Source organism: Mobula birostris, chromosome 14, assembly GCF_030028105.1.
Source record: "Mobula birostris isolate sMobBir1 chromosome 14, sMobBir1.hap1, whole genome shotgun sequence".
Lineage (NCBI taxonomy): Eukaryota > Metazoa > Chordata > Chondrichthyes > Myliobatiformes > Myliobatidae > Mobula > Mobula birostris.
Window position 1 is genome coordinate 20,575,051 of NC_092383.1, and position 14,547 is coordinate 20,589,597.

The 14,547-nt window shown below is 38.2% G+C and overlaps 2 protein-coding genes across 4 annotated transcripts in view; one reads left to right on the plus strand and one right to left on the minus strand.

Annotated features, from left to right (window-relative positions):
• Positions 1-11,617, plus strand: part of dmxl2 (Dmx-like 2) — a 154,148-nt gene extending 142,531 nt beyond the window's left edge. For 2 of the 3 annotated variants that reach the window (XM_072278191.1, XM_072278192.1), the window contains 5 exons: positions 3,366-3,443; positions 3,735-3,826; positions 4,384-4,436; positions 6,419-6,636; positions 10,112-11,617. In XM_072278191.1, the coding sequence (XP_072134292.1) occupies positions 3,366-3,443; positions 3,735-3,826; positions 4,384-4,436; positions 6,419-6,636; positions 10,112-10,321 (651 nt within the window). In that variant the 3' untranslated portion in view covers positions 10,322-11,617. Of the gene's footprint in view, positions 1-976; positions 3,343-3,365; positions 3,444-3,734; positions 3,827-4,383; positions 4,437-6,418; positions 6,637-10,111 lie in introns of those variants that run through there. The other variant, XM_072278193.1, reaches the window with a different exon arrangement.
• A 549-nt stretch (positions 11,618-12,166) lies between these two features.
• gldn (gliomedin) overlaps positions 12,167-14,547 on the minus strand; it is a 32,177-nt gene continuing 29,796 nt past the window's right edge. Inside the window, exon 10 of the mRNA XM_072278194.1 lies at positions 12,167-13,816. Within this exon, the coding sequence (XP_072134295.1) occupies positions 13,345-13,816 (472 nt within the window). The 3' untranslated portion in view covers positions 12,167-13,344. The remainder of the gene's footprint in view (positions 13,817-14,547) is intronic.

Sequence of the window (14,547 nt, forward strand, 5' to 3'; positions counted from 1 at the left end):
CTTTTCAAACTGTATGTTTCATAATTATTGTGGTGGAAGAGCTAATAAACTAACATTAGAGGCAGCTTAAGGTGGTTATAGTCAGGTGTGGTAGTAGGGATAAACTCCTACTGCCTAAAGGGGTACATCTCAAATGGCCTCTGCCAACCATGTCCAGCTCCTGGCTGCCTTATGTGGCTTAGCTACTAAGCCTGGTGGAACAGGGAACAGTTTCCACTGACAGGAAAAGGGGCAAAATGCGGGTTACTGGCGCCTTAAAACCAGTCGCTTCGGATAGATGGGATTCAACAGCCGTGGTTGGCAGCTCATCTAGGAGAAGGAAAACTCTGATCTCAAACCTCTGCTGCCTTATGGCTATACCCACTCATGGGGAAGGCTTTGGGAGCAAACCCGGGGGGGGGGGGGGAGGAAGAGTCCAGAGCTGGAGTCCCTAAGACAGTCCTACATTGAGTTCATCGCTGAGTGGTAACTTCTGCAATGCCATTGGTGCCAAACTGTATCAGTCTCTGCCGTTCCTATAGATCCATCAGCTGTGTGGAGAGGGAAAACCTGCTACATGAACAACAGCTTGATCTGCGTATCATACTGCTGTGGCTTGCGTATCACGTAGACAGCTGGGACACAGTATCCATGGTTGACACCAACTAACAGAGGGCCTCAATCACAGCCAGTATATTCATGCATTTGGTGCTAGTGACCAAAGTTGAATTTTTCACCTAGTATGTTAGCAAAAGTATTAGAGGGTTTCTATAGGTATGCTTCTTTACAAAGAAAGAAAGAAACAGTAAATTTAAATTTTTAAAAAGGTTTAGAAAGAAAGAAACAAACATTTGGCTTTATTTGTTACGTGTATATCAAAATATATAGTGGAACGTGTTGTTTGCTTCAATGCCCAACACAGTCCAGGGATGTGCTTCTGGCACCTGCTTAGCATCCACAACGTAGGAACTGTAACCTATACATCTTTGGAATGCAGGAGGAAATCGGAGCACTGGGAGGAAACTCACGCAGTTAAGGGGGAGAACGTACAAGCTCCTTACAGACTGGTGGGAACTGAAATGCACTGGTGCTGTAAAGCACTGCACTAACTGCTGTGCTACTGTGCTGCCAGTTATATAATGCCCTGACGACTGTGGAGAAAGATTTGAGTGGATGATGTGACATGAATTTGACTTGCATTTCAAAAACCTATAGTAGGTATAAAGTGCTTGTCTGTGTCTTGTATAATTCTGAGTATAGTGGATTTGGTTAATTGGAACGCGTCAGGACCAGTACACTTTGGCTCAATTAAGCAGTTGCCCCAACTAGCTGAAGTTTCATGAAAATATTTAAAAAGGCATTAAAAAAGACAAACTACCATTTAACTGAGTAACAAATTATGCATTTAAATAAAATGCAGAATAAATCAGAATACTACCAAAACTACTACAATACACCAAGTGCAGATAGTGGATTGCCTTCAAATAGTGCTTTCGACAACTGCATTCTCTAAATGTTCATTTTAATTGCAACCTTCAAGATGATTGTCAGTACCTTCGAATTGTTGAAGTAGTGAAATAGATTCATTTTCACTCCTGGCCATTTTGGGTGCTTAAAACTACGGTGAGTAAAATAGTTCTGAATTCCCTTCCTGTTTATTACTCGCCAATTATCAGTAACAAAAATCACTGTAATTTGAACGCAGCACACAAGTGACGCTATTTAAAAATCTTGCTCTAAGCAATATAGTATATAATGGCCACACGACATGCAAGCGACTGACAGTAGTTAGAAAATGTTCGGAAACAGTTGTCTACCCCAACTAACCGGCATACTGTCCCAAATAATGAAGAGAATCTTGGCTACCTGCTCAATTTTCGTTTTGTTTTTTTTAAAGAGTTGTCCCAAATAAGTAGCTGTTCCAATTAACCAATGGCCCAATTAACTGGAATCCATTGTATTTGAAATATTAGGATATCAAAAGTTCAGTAGTCATTGGGAAAAGGAAAGATGAATAGCAATTTCCTTAAATAAGATGTCTCAAAATTACTTAAGTCTTTTATACCTTCCTGAGAGGGTACAAGTGGTGCTTCTGTTCACCATCTCATTTATAAACTGCTATTGATTTTAGTAGTGATGATTTTTTTATTTTGGCCAAATTGTGTCCTCATTCCTGGAATAGTACAGAAGTTTTTGGTTCAGAGGCAATATGTGATGCTGAACCGCCCTTGAGAAAATTTCAAATTTTAGAAGATTGATATTCCTAATTACAAATCTTGATGCAGCAATTGTAGGAAAATCAGCTGGGAGGAGTGAATCTTTATAGAGGAGCAGATGATTATTAATGTAATTAAATTAATGAACAGAATTTCATTTGGTGTCCTGGGAGTGCATACTAATCCAGCTGTAAATCTTGAAATTAGAGGTAAGGAAATTCAATATTGTAACCAGTTTTTTTTGTAAACACATTAATACCACATTAGTTGCAATTTCCAACGTTAGTTGGGAAGGGGCTGCTTGAAATATAAAACTATTATGCTTCCACAACAAACTCTGAATAACGTGTTATTTTGGCTAGCCTATTAGATGAAGTGTTTCTATATGTTGAAACAATAGTGTGCATTTTAATTTATTTCATTGTTCCATATTCTACTCAGTGGTGCAGATCTTCCATCTCAGCACCACTGCTTACACCAGGACTTGCCCATGTTACAGCAAAGTCCCAAAATCCACCCCAAGCATGTGCTTAAACGAACAGCAGAATCTTCCACTCAGACAAATGCCAGTTTCTCATAATCCTGTGAGGCAGCACAGATCTCTGTAAATTGCCCAATTCTGAGACTCGAAATGTACACTATGTCCATAAAGCCGACATATTATATAGTGTACTTGCAGTAGTTTCTTTAAAATGAGTGGGAAGAATTGGCTGCGAAGAAGTAGATTTTTAAATTTGGTTAATTATAAACTCATCTATTTTAATTATTTGTTGATCTTTAACTTGTAAAAACAAGTTAATGATACTAATTTTCAAAGAGGCCATGAGTGGATTTGAATGTTTATTAGATGTAAAGGTGTACTTGAAAGTTCAGTGACAGGCCTGCGTTGACAGCTGGTGAGCCTGAGAATTGAGTTTCACCTTTTCTCTCAACTACTGTGTGATTGCAGGCTACTGCTGGCATTGAGGTAATCTGTAGCTGTCTGCACCACACTGATGTGGTGAAACCCAGGCTCCCAATGGAAGACCACATCCAAGACCAAGCAAACTGTAGCCTAAGGGCAAGCTGGCAGTGAAAGATTTGCCCCATTATTCTTTACTCTAAAAACACTCTTGTAAAAGTTTGACTAAAATGTTTTTTTAATGAATGTGTGTCTTTTTATATCTGCAGTTGGGGGTGGCAGATGGTGAAGGGTTTCTCAGCCTTTGGCAAGTCAACCAAACTGGATCTAATCCCAAACCTTACCTTGTAAGTTGCAAAAGTGAATTTGAGACTTGTTAAGAATATTCACCTGTTTTGTTTGTTGAATAAATAATTTCCTGTTGGGTATTATAGGCTTGCTAAAGATGGATTTGATATTTCTTAATCCCTTCAGGGGAATTATAGAGTAGTCTTTTTTCAGTCAAATAGTAAATGTCGTATTTAAGAAATTTTATTAATTATTAAGTGTGTATAATTTGTACATGAGAAATTATGAGTAATCAAGAACAAAAACATTTTGAATCTTGTGATATTATAATGCTTTTTGTTTAATTGCAGAGCTGGCAGTGCCATAGTAAAGCTGCTGGTGACTTTGCATTCGTTACTTCTTCGAGCCTCATAACCACTGCAGGCCAGTCCAATGACAACAGGTACAATGAACTCTATTACAATAATAAGAGTGAGTTTTCTAAGCAGTAGTAAGAGGTCATTTTCTAAAGTTTCTCTAGAATGCTTTTCCTCCTCAGTTTAAGTGTTGGCATATTTTGTTTATATAATCAATATTATTTATTTGTCCCTTAACTAAATGTTGCAAATCGTAAAACTATTCTTTAAGAGCACAACTACAATTCACCTCTGATCTAAATGTATTTACTCTTTATTGAATCCTTTGTGGTGCCTTGTGAAGAAAGATCTTCTGCAGAGTGTATGAGATGAGCATTTTCTGCCCCCTCTTATTCTATAAGACACAACAAAAGGGTGTTGTGGAATGAGGGACCTTCAGCAACTATACTGGCATAAGTTTCACAAACAAATCTTACAGCTTGGTACAGTTAGTAGGAGAGACCAAGAATGGAAACAGTATACCCTTTATTTGGGTATATTAATCGCTGACATCCATATTTTCCACAAGGATAGAACTGCTGAATATTAACATAAAATGAATGTTAGAAAAGTTATTAAGTGATATTTCTATTTCTCTTTACAGAAATGTTTGCCTTTGGGATACACTAATTTCTCCACATAACAGCCTTGTGCATGGTACGATCATTGTTTGTAACCTTTATAATGCTTGTTGGTGATTTTAAAAATTAATTCTATAAGAACACTTTTTATAGAATTAATTTCATAGAAATCTGCTATAGTTATGTTGTAAATTTATTAGAAGAAACTGAACTTTACTCTGTTTTAGTATACTATGACACAGAAATCACAATGTATAATTCTGATGTACATAGTATACGATGGTTACAATGAAGGGAAACCTGTGATAATATTCACATACCCTGAGCGTTGAAAACTGAGGCTGGATGATGGTTGGGAAGATGTTGGAGTTGATTGTTAAGGATGTGGTTTCGGGGTACTTGGAGACACATGATACAAGTCAGCATGGTTTGCTTAAAGGAAAATCTTGCCTGTGGGAATTTTTTTGAAGAAATAACAAGCAGGATAAATAAAGGAGCATTGGTGGATGTTGTGTACTTGGATTTTCAAGAGGCCTTTGCCACGCGTGAGTCTGCTTAACAAGAGCCCAGGTTATTACAGGAAAGATACCAACATGGATGAAGCAGTGGCTGATTGGCAGGCGGCAAAGAGTGGGGAAAAGACAGAACCTTTTCTAGTTAGCTGCCAGAAACTAGTGGTGTTCCACATGGGTCTGTGTTGGGACTGCTTTTTATGTTATACGTCAATGATTTAGATAGCAGAATTGATGACTTAGTGGCCATGTTTGCGGATGATAGGAAAATAGGTAGAGGAGCAGGTAGTTTTGAGGAAGTAGGGAGGCTACAGACTTGGACAGATCAAGAGAATATGCCAAGAAGTGACAAATTGAATACGGTGTCAGAAAGTGTATGGGCATGCATTTGGTAGAAGAAATAAAGGCATAGAATATTTTCTAAATGGAGAGAAAATTCAAAAGTCTGAGGTGCAAAGGGATTTGGGTGTCCTTGTGCAGGATTCCCTAAAGGTTAATTTGCAGGTTGGGTCTGTGGTGAGGAAGGCAAATGCGATGTTAGCATTTATTTTGTGATGTAAAGGCTTTGGAGAACCTAGATGTTGTCTGGATTGGAGTGTATTGGTTACAAGGAGAGGTTGAATTATTTTCTGTGGACCATCAGAGGCTGAGGGATGACATGATGGAAGTTTGTAAAGCTATAAGAAGTATAAATAGGATAGATGGTCAGAATCTTTATTTCCAGCATGGAAATGTCAAATAATAGAAAGCATAGGTTTAAGGTGAGAGGTGGAAAGTCTCAAGGAGATATACAAAGCAGAAACTGTTGCAACATTTGAGAGGCATTTGGGCAGACAGAGGATTGAGGGAAACAGACCATGCACAGACAGGTAGGACTAGTTAGATTGGCATCGTAGTCGGTACAGACATGATGGACTAGGGGGCCTGTTCTTGTGTTGTACTGTTGTGTATTACCTGATGCAACACGTACTTACTAATGACATCAGCTATTGAAAGGGACTGCCACATCAACTACCACTGAGCACATATGTGCTGCTGTAATGAAAGGAATAGTACTTTGGCAGATCTACCCTTGGAGTCATTACTGAACCATCACTTGTCTGCAGATATACTGCAGGCATGGGCTTCCCTTGCATTCACTTTGGGCCTGTCCCTTGTTTTTTTTAGTGTTTGTAATTATTGGTGAGTTACAAAGCCTTTTTAGATTCTCAGAAGGCGCTTGGCATTTCTGTTCCCAAATGTGGTAATGCAACGCCTATTGACCAGTTTTATGTGCATCAAAGGGACACAGATTTCTGCAGATGCACAAGGAGCATGCACTATAAATGTATAAAAATATTGCACGAAGTTCATTCACTTGGTCCTGTATTTTTATATGGTGAACTAGATTGACAATCCATATATTAATAGGTAGGAAGTCAGCACAATGTTATCAAAATAAAACTTAATATAGTTCTTGTATATTCATACATGAGTAACTTAGTATGTTAACCATAATTCTGAAGACTAAAGTTTTTTTTCAATATTTTCCTTCAATTCCTCTTAGGCTTTGTCTGCCATGAAAATGGTGCCACAGTGCTTCAGTATGCACCAAAGCAGCAACTTCTTATCTCTGGGGGCAGGAAGGGCTTTGTCTGCATTTTTGACATAAGGCAGAGACAGTTGTTACACACATTTCAGGCACATGATTCTGCTATTAAGGCACTTGCTTTGGACTTCTCAGAAGATTATTTCATTACAGGATCGGCAGAGGGGAATATGAAGGTAAGGCTCTTTCTGCAGAAACTTTCATTAAAGGCTGTCTTGACAAAGACCTTTGCTTCAATCCCTAATTAAATGCGTTACTTGTCAATTGTTTGGCGACAAAGTATAAGGTACTTACTGAAATCCACCATCAGGGAGATTTTAAGTTTTGATCTGGATTTTGAATATAATAAAGCAATCAACTGATATGGCCCACTACACGGTTAGCAGGGTAGAGAAATGTATCTACCAAAGGAGGTGTAAGGCGCTATTTCTTTCCACTAGCCTTCAGTCACCCTTGGGCAAGGCATAGCATCTGCTTGGGCTTCCCAATCAGGGTCACGTGAAGCCATGCAAGCAGCTGGTGCATATCACAAGTCCCAGTTATGCAGCCACTGACCCCAGGCAGACAATCTCTGAAGAGTACTGATAAGGGTTGGGGTCACCCCTTTTGTAAAGGCACTGCCCAGAAGAAATCAATGGCAAACAAAGAACAATCTTGGTCAAAAGGTCGTGGTTGCCCACATCATATGGCATGGCACATAATGAACAAATGAACACTCCATTAATAAAAGTCCAAATTTACTCATGTATTAGATGATGTCAGCAAAGGAAAGCATGTATTCTGAGCATTACTACTAGAATTTCAGCCTCTGGATTTTCCACTGCTGTCACTGCCTTTTTATTTATTACAGCTGCCTGTAATTTCAATGTTGTAGCTACAAAATTAGAAAAATAGAAGGCTCTTGCATATTGTTCACATTGTGTCATAATAATTTAGCATCCTATACTTAGTTCATTTTAATATATTCATATACTTAATAACTATACTGTACTAACAAGTTATTTTAAAGGTGCCAATTAATTATAGAAACGTAGAAAACCTACAGCACAATACAGGCCCTTAAGCCCACAAAGCTGTGCCAAACATGTCCTTACCTTAGAAATTACCTAGGGTTACCCATAGCCCTCTATTTTTCTGAGCTCCATGTACCTATCCAGGAGTATTTTTTTTTTTTTAAATCATGTTTGAAAACTAGCAAGCTTGTGTTCTTGATTTGCACCTCAAATTTTGTTTAGCTTTCATTTATTGCCAAGGACTTTTTTTTTGAGAATAGATATTGACAGTACAAAGGAATGTACACCACTCGTGTTTTAAGACACAATTAATAGGTTAGATCTGAGACTGTTCTGGGATGAAGTTTTGTTTTGGTTAAAGGTCCTGTGTAGCTACAAAATGATTATGAAAGAAAACAAAATTAGGACATCCTGAAGTTGGCTGCTAATGGCACTCTCCTTGAGGCCCTGCAGTGAAACTTGTTCTTTGATACTGATGCCTTTACCAATTTCCTTTCTCAAATTCTGCCTGCTCCCAATTATTTTTTTTATCCAGAGCAGTGAGGTTGGTAACTGACCATGTCCCTTGCCCTTTAATTAGCACTCTGTTCCATTTCACTGTTCATTTTGCTTCAGTCTCTGTCCATCTCCTGAGATGTCACTGTTAACACACCTAATGCCCCTCAACAGAGAAAGGCTCGTTTGCTATTGATGCATGGCACTTCTGTAGAAATATAATGAAGTTTTAGAAAACACTTTGACTAAACTTTTTAAAAAAAAAAATCAGTCTAAGCAGCAAACAACAGGAATTCTGCAGATGCTGGAAATTCAAGCAACACACTTACTCTTAATAATTTCTCCTTTGGCTCCTCCCACTTCCTCCAAACTAAAGGTGTAGCTATGGGCACCCGTATGGGTCCTAGCTATGCCTGCCGTTTTGTTGGCTTTGTGGAACAATCTATGTTCCGTGCCTATTCTGGTATCTGTCCCCCACTTTTCCTTCGCTACATCGACGACTGCATTGGCGCTGCTTCCTGCACGCATGCAGAACTCGTTGACTTTATTAACTTTGCCTCCAACTTTCACCCTGCCCTCAAGTTTACCTGGTCCATTTCCGACACCTCCCTCCCCTTTCTAGATCTTTCTGTCTCTGTCTCTGGAGACAGCTTATCCACTGATGTCTACTATAAGCCTACTGACCCTCACAGCTATCTGGACTATTCCTCTTCTCACCCTGTCTCTTGCAAAAACGCCATCCCCTTCTTGCAATTCCTCCGTCTCCGCCGCATCTGCTCTCAGGATGAGGCTTTTCATTCTAGGACGAGGGAGATGTCTTCCTTTTTTAAAGAAAGGGGCTTCCCTTCCTCCACTATCAACTCTGCTCTTAAACGCATCTCCCCCATTTCACGTACATCTGCTCTCACTCCATCCTCCTGCCACCCCACTAGGAATAGGGTTCCCCTGGTCCTCACCTACCACCCCACCAGCCTCCGGGTCCAACATATTATTCTCCATAACTTCCGCCACCTCCAACGGGATCCCACCACTAAGCACATCTTTCCCTCCCCCCCCCCCCCCCGCATTCTGCAGGGATCGCTCCCTACGCAACTCCCTTGTCCATTCGTCTCCCCCCATCCCTCCCCACTGATCTCCCTCCTGGCACTTATCCGTGTAAGCGAAACAAGTGCTACACATGCCCTTACACTTCCTCCCTTACCACCGTTCAGGGCCCCAAACAGTCCTTCCAGGTGAGGCAACACTTCACCTGTGAGTCGACTGGGGTGATATACTGCGTCCGGTGCTCCTGACGTGGCCTTTTATATATTGGCGAGACCCGACACAGACTGGGAGACCGCTTTGCTGAACATCTACGCTCTGTCTGTCAGAGAAAGCAGGATCTCCCAGTGGCCACACATTTTAATTCCACATCCCATTCTGACATGTCTATCCATGGCCTCCTCTACTGTCAAGATGAAGCCACACTCAGGTTGGAGGAACAACACCTTATATTCCGTCTGGGTAGCCTCCAACCTGATGGCATGAACATCGACTTCTCTAACTTCCGCTAATGCCCCACCTCCCCCTCGTACCCCATCTGTTACTTATTTTTATACACACATTCTTTCTCTCATTCTCCTTTTTCTCCCTCTGTCCCTCTGAATATACCTCTTGCCCATCCTCTGGGTCCCCCCCCCCCGTCTTTCTTCCTGGACCTCATGTCCCATGATCCTCTCATATCCCTTTTGCCTATCACCTGTCCAGCTCTTGGCTCCATCCCTCCCCCTCCTGTCTTCTCCTATCATTTTGGATCTCCCCCTCCCCCTCCAACTTTCAAATCCCTTACTCACTCTTCCTTCAGTTAGTCCTGACGAAGGGTCTCGGCCTGAAACATCGACTGCACCTCTTCCTAGAGATGCTACCTGGCCTGCTCTGTTCACCAGCAACTTTTATGTGTGTTGTTAGTCTAAGCAGCAATCTAGTAAAAGTATGACTACTACTACTAATCTTGGTGTACAGTATTTTAGATAATATTTTGGCCTAATTTTAAATATCAAGGAAACTGACTAAATGGACATATTCAATAGATATTGAAGTAACAATAATTGACATAAATTTCAGAGTATTATTAATGCTCTGATATTTGCATATTTGTTTTCAGGTATGGAGGTTAACAAGCCATGGATTAATTCATTCATTTACTAACGAACATGCCAAACAGTCAATCTTTCGCAATATTGGTGCAGGAATTGTACAGCTGGAAATCCGGCCAGACAATCGTATCTTTTCGTGTGGAGCAGATGGAACTTTGAAGACACGAGTTTTGCCAGATTATTTAAATATCCCAAGTGGAATATTTGACAACTTGTAGTTTACTGGGCTTCTTCTGTTTGGCTACTATAAAACATGGGCAACTCCCATATAGTGTGGGAATACACAAGCTGTTAGAGCGTGCTTTGTTATGAATGGAAAAGAGATCCTAGTTTCAGCTCTCTGCAGAACAGTTTTAGTAGCATTGGATCATGGAAGTCTTGAAACATGTATGAAGAAAGTAATTTGAAGAAGTATAGTGTGGCTTTGTGATGTAAAGGCTTAAGAATCCATATTATAAACCCATAGTACAGACATGCATGTACTGTATTATTACTTTTAAAAGCAATGCAGTTGCAGGTTGTTGATAATGCACTGTGAACACAATGCAGAATCTTTTGGTGTATTGTAAGTGAATGGACATTAAAAGTATGTGCCCATAGCTAAAATCCATCAGCACTGAGGAAAACTATGTAATAATGAATTGGGAAATCCCACATGTGATGATGGTGTGAGTTGATTTCTAGAATTTAAATTCATCATTTTCTCTTTTGAAAGTATTTTCAATAATAACGCAGTAGCAGATTAATGGTCTTAACTATAGGATGCAATGCAAAAATGGGACCACCATCATTTGGATGTACAGGTTAATTTGACAGTTTAGAGATTTCTTTTTAATTTAAACACTCAAGTTAAATGTATTGAATGACTCACTTAATGCCCTTATTGCACACTTAAATCTACTGAGACTGTTGTACTTATTACAAACTATTCATCATATTATTGTGTAGTGTAGTCTAATGGCATTATATATCTATACTTGAAAAGCAAAGAAACCAGATGGTATTTTTGTTCATTTTAAATTAGTGTTATTGTTGGTTTATACATTAAATCTGAACATTGCACTATAATATAAATTATGATATGAAAACATTTGTATTTAAAATGGAAGAATCCTATAATGTGTAAAAGATTGGATTTCCTTGGATGAATGTCTGGCTTAACTGGCCCAACACTTTATGTAATATTCTGAACATTTAACTTATTCTGTGAATTAAGGTAACATGCAATCAAGAGCTGTGTAAGGTCTTCTATTTTGTCTGTAATATACTTTTTAATTTATTGTATGTTTGTTTCCTTGTATGTACATCTTGCTAAACATAAGTAAATCCTGAGGACCATGAGACAGTATTTTGACACAGTGTCTTCTCATATTTTGTCTGTACTCTGGAACAAATTCATTGCATTTCTTTGTGGACTGAGCAAGATATGGACTTTACATCTAGCGCTTTGACCTATACCTAAAATAGTTGTGCGTCCCAGTCTTTGTAAGTTGAATAAATTTTTAATGTGTGTAGCTAACTGTCTGGTATATCATCTTTGTTGTATTAGTAGAAAGTAACCAGTATATGTGAATCTGTGGTTAATATATTATCTCTGAAAAATGGCACCAGAATTGTAACTTATGAAGTTGTGACCGTTGTCCCACCTTATTTTTTTTAAGTACTGTGAATAGTGAAAGCACAGAAAAACAAAAACTTCCCAAACTGTGGGATTATCAGCGCTAATCTTCCTATTCACAACTTTCAGATATAATATCAAGAGCCATCTGTCATTAACGTTTCTCCTGTTACATCATAATTACCAAGAGCTGCATAATTACCAAAGCACTTGCTGTAAGTCACAACATGGCTGCTCCGGGCCCTCTGTTCTTGACCAAAACTAAGATCAGTTTCACTTGGTAGTTGGACCCTGTTATAATTCATTAAAACCCAACTCTTTTTTTAAAAAAATAAAACAGTTCAAAGATCTTTCTTGGATTTGAGAAGTGATAGACAGAGATAGCCCAACTGTTCTGCACACCGTGGAAGCGTTGTATGAAATAGCAATCCTGCACATCTATAGTACTGAAATTTTAGTCTTGCATTCCCCATGTTACAAAAAACCTAAAGGAATGATCGTAGTTTATTGTAATTATTTATCATAATTAAGAATGTGTGTATATATCTACAGTACTGTACATCAACATAATTACCATTTTAAAGATCGTTTTAAGAAAAATATGTAGAATTAAAAAGCATTACTACCCGCCGAACAGCGTCATGCAGCTGGAATGTTAAATTATATTAACTGAAATTTGTTCTGCTTCACTTTTTATTAGCCACTAATATAAATGGCATTTACCACAATGTTGCATTACAAAACATTTTAACAAGGTGTAAAAAACACACTTAACAATGTCCACATTGCTGAAATTCTTAAAATAATGCATTTTCAGTACTCTGCTTGAATGGTCAATATTAAGAACTAATGGCAATTTGTGTTATTGTGCAATATCTAAATTATTGCAAGTCTCAAATTTAAATGCTGTGTTGTACTGCACATTTAGTTATATTTGCCATAGATACGTGTACCTTTTACATATTTGCAGAATGTTCAAGAATAATTATACAGCAACCACTTACTCAAACTGAGGCACAAGGAGTTTTTTTAAGATTTAGATTGTTTATATTCAGAATCAGACTTAACCTCATCGGCAATGAAATACCTGATGAATAAATATAGAGGAAAAATTACTGAGCTACACAAAGTATGTATATTCAGTTATTGTAGCTACCAATCCAAGAATGTCTGTATTCATGTCACTTTTTTTTGAATTCTCCAAACTAGAAATGAAGGATCCCTAAACTGTTTTAAAATAGCAAATTTGACGTAAGTGATGGCAATCTCCATAGGATGTATTACATGGTGGGTAATGGTCTGCAATGCTGGTGCCACTGCTAAGGGGCAGCTACCTTGACAAATGTGGCACTTAAACTACAGTAGAAATGTAACCTCTATCTATTTTGATGTTACATGTGAACCAGTTTGATACCAAGTAAACCTCTAACATCTTGTGGAAAAGAAAGCATTTAGCAATCCATCATAGAAGTTGCATGACATATTTAAAATATTAGATAATTTTTGCAAGTGTCAAAATATTAAAGTTTTATCTACATGGCATTAGAGAAGATTGTCTTGTGAGCATCGCAAATTAGTAGCTGCACCAGCTGCACGTTCATGAGATATTGCTGTCCTCCGCATTTATTCATCTGGTAAAAATTGTAAACCATATTTCTTTAAACAGCCATTTTCCCATGTATGTAAATGATGATCATGTGGGTCATAGGATATCATTGTAAGCATTTCATTTGATGATCTTAAATCAAAACTTAAATCAATTTGCTTCTCTTTCAACAAATCATATGCAAAAGCTATTTTGGAGTCATTGGTATCAGTGAGGTAGAGGATCCCACGTGCAATGAATGCATTCCCAGCCTTTGATTTGGGGTAAGTGGTGTTAATAGTATGAACAATCTCAAATGATTTTTCACTAATTTCAATTTGGCCAACAATGATGTTTTCATCATTACTAGAAGCATAGATTATCCAAAGTCCATTTTTGTCTGCAGTTAAATCAAAATATGTCTTTGCATTTTGAAAAAGATAATTACGATTGTTGTGCAAAGCATTTTCCATTTTCATACGTTGGAGCTGTTTCCCATCAAGTGGAAATCTAAACCAAACACCAAAAAAAGTTAATACAGTTGGGTACTTCACAACAATTATTTTCTGTCCCAGTTTTCATCAATTCTAGTGAACAAAGATTAACCATCTATTTTAAAACAATCATTATAAATGCTAATATAATGGTATTAATCAACAGCAGCGAATGAGAAACTTGTGAGTTTTTTTTTTAGTAAGTTCACAGTTAGTCAAGGCTGAGGCTAGATTTAAGTGTCCTAAAGTGTTTGTCTGTGAAATGCTCCATGCACAAAAAGAAGGGGATAGGGTCAGTTTTGCACATCCACACAGGATAAAAACCAAAATAACACTGCAGTCACCTGTACCAAGTGGAACAGCTCCTTTTAAGAGGGAAAACATATTGAAAATTCCAATAATAAATTTAATTAGTTTCATATTGTGATCCGATGAACAGTTCTCTCAAATCAAGATTCCATTTCATTTTCTGGATTAATGCAGTTCCTATGTACATCAAATTGCAGGAAATGTATCAGTTTGTATATCCTTAATGATATAGAGATTGTAGTCAGTGGTTAACTTTGTATAAAATTGATGTGATGATAAAGCCAACTTCTGTATATTAAGGCCAATGTCTATTTTGTTTGTGAATTGAGAAATTACATTGGCAGCAACTGGGGAGGATAGATTGGGTAATTCACCCACATTTGTTCCATCATCAAGGACCCCCACCCCCCCATCCAGACCATGCTCTCGCTACTGTCA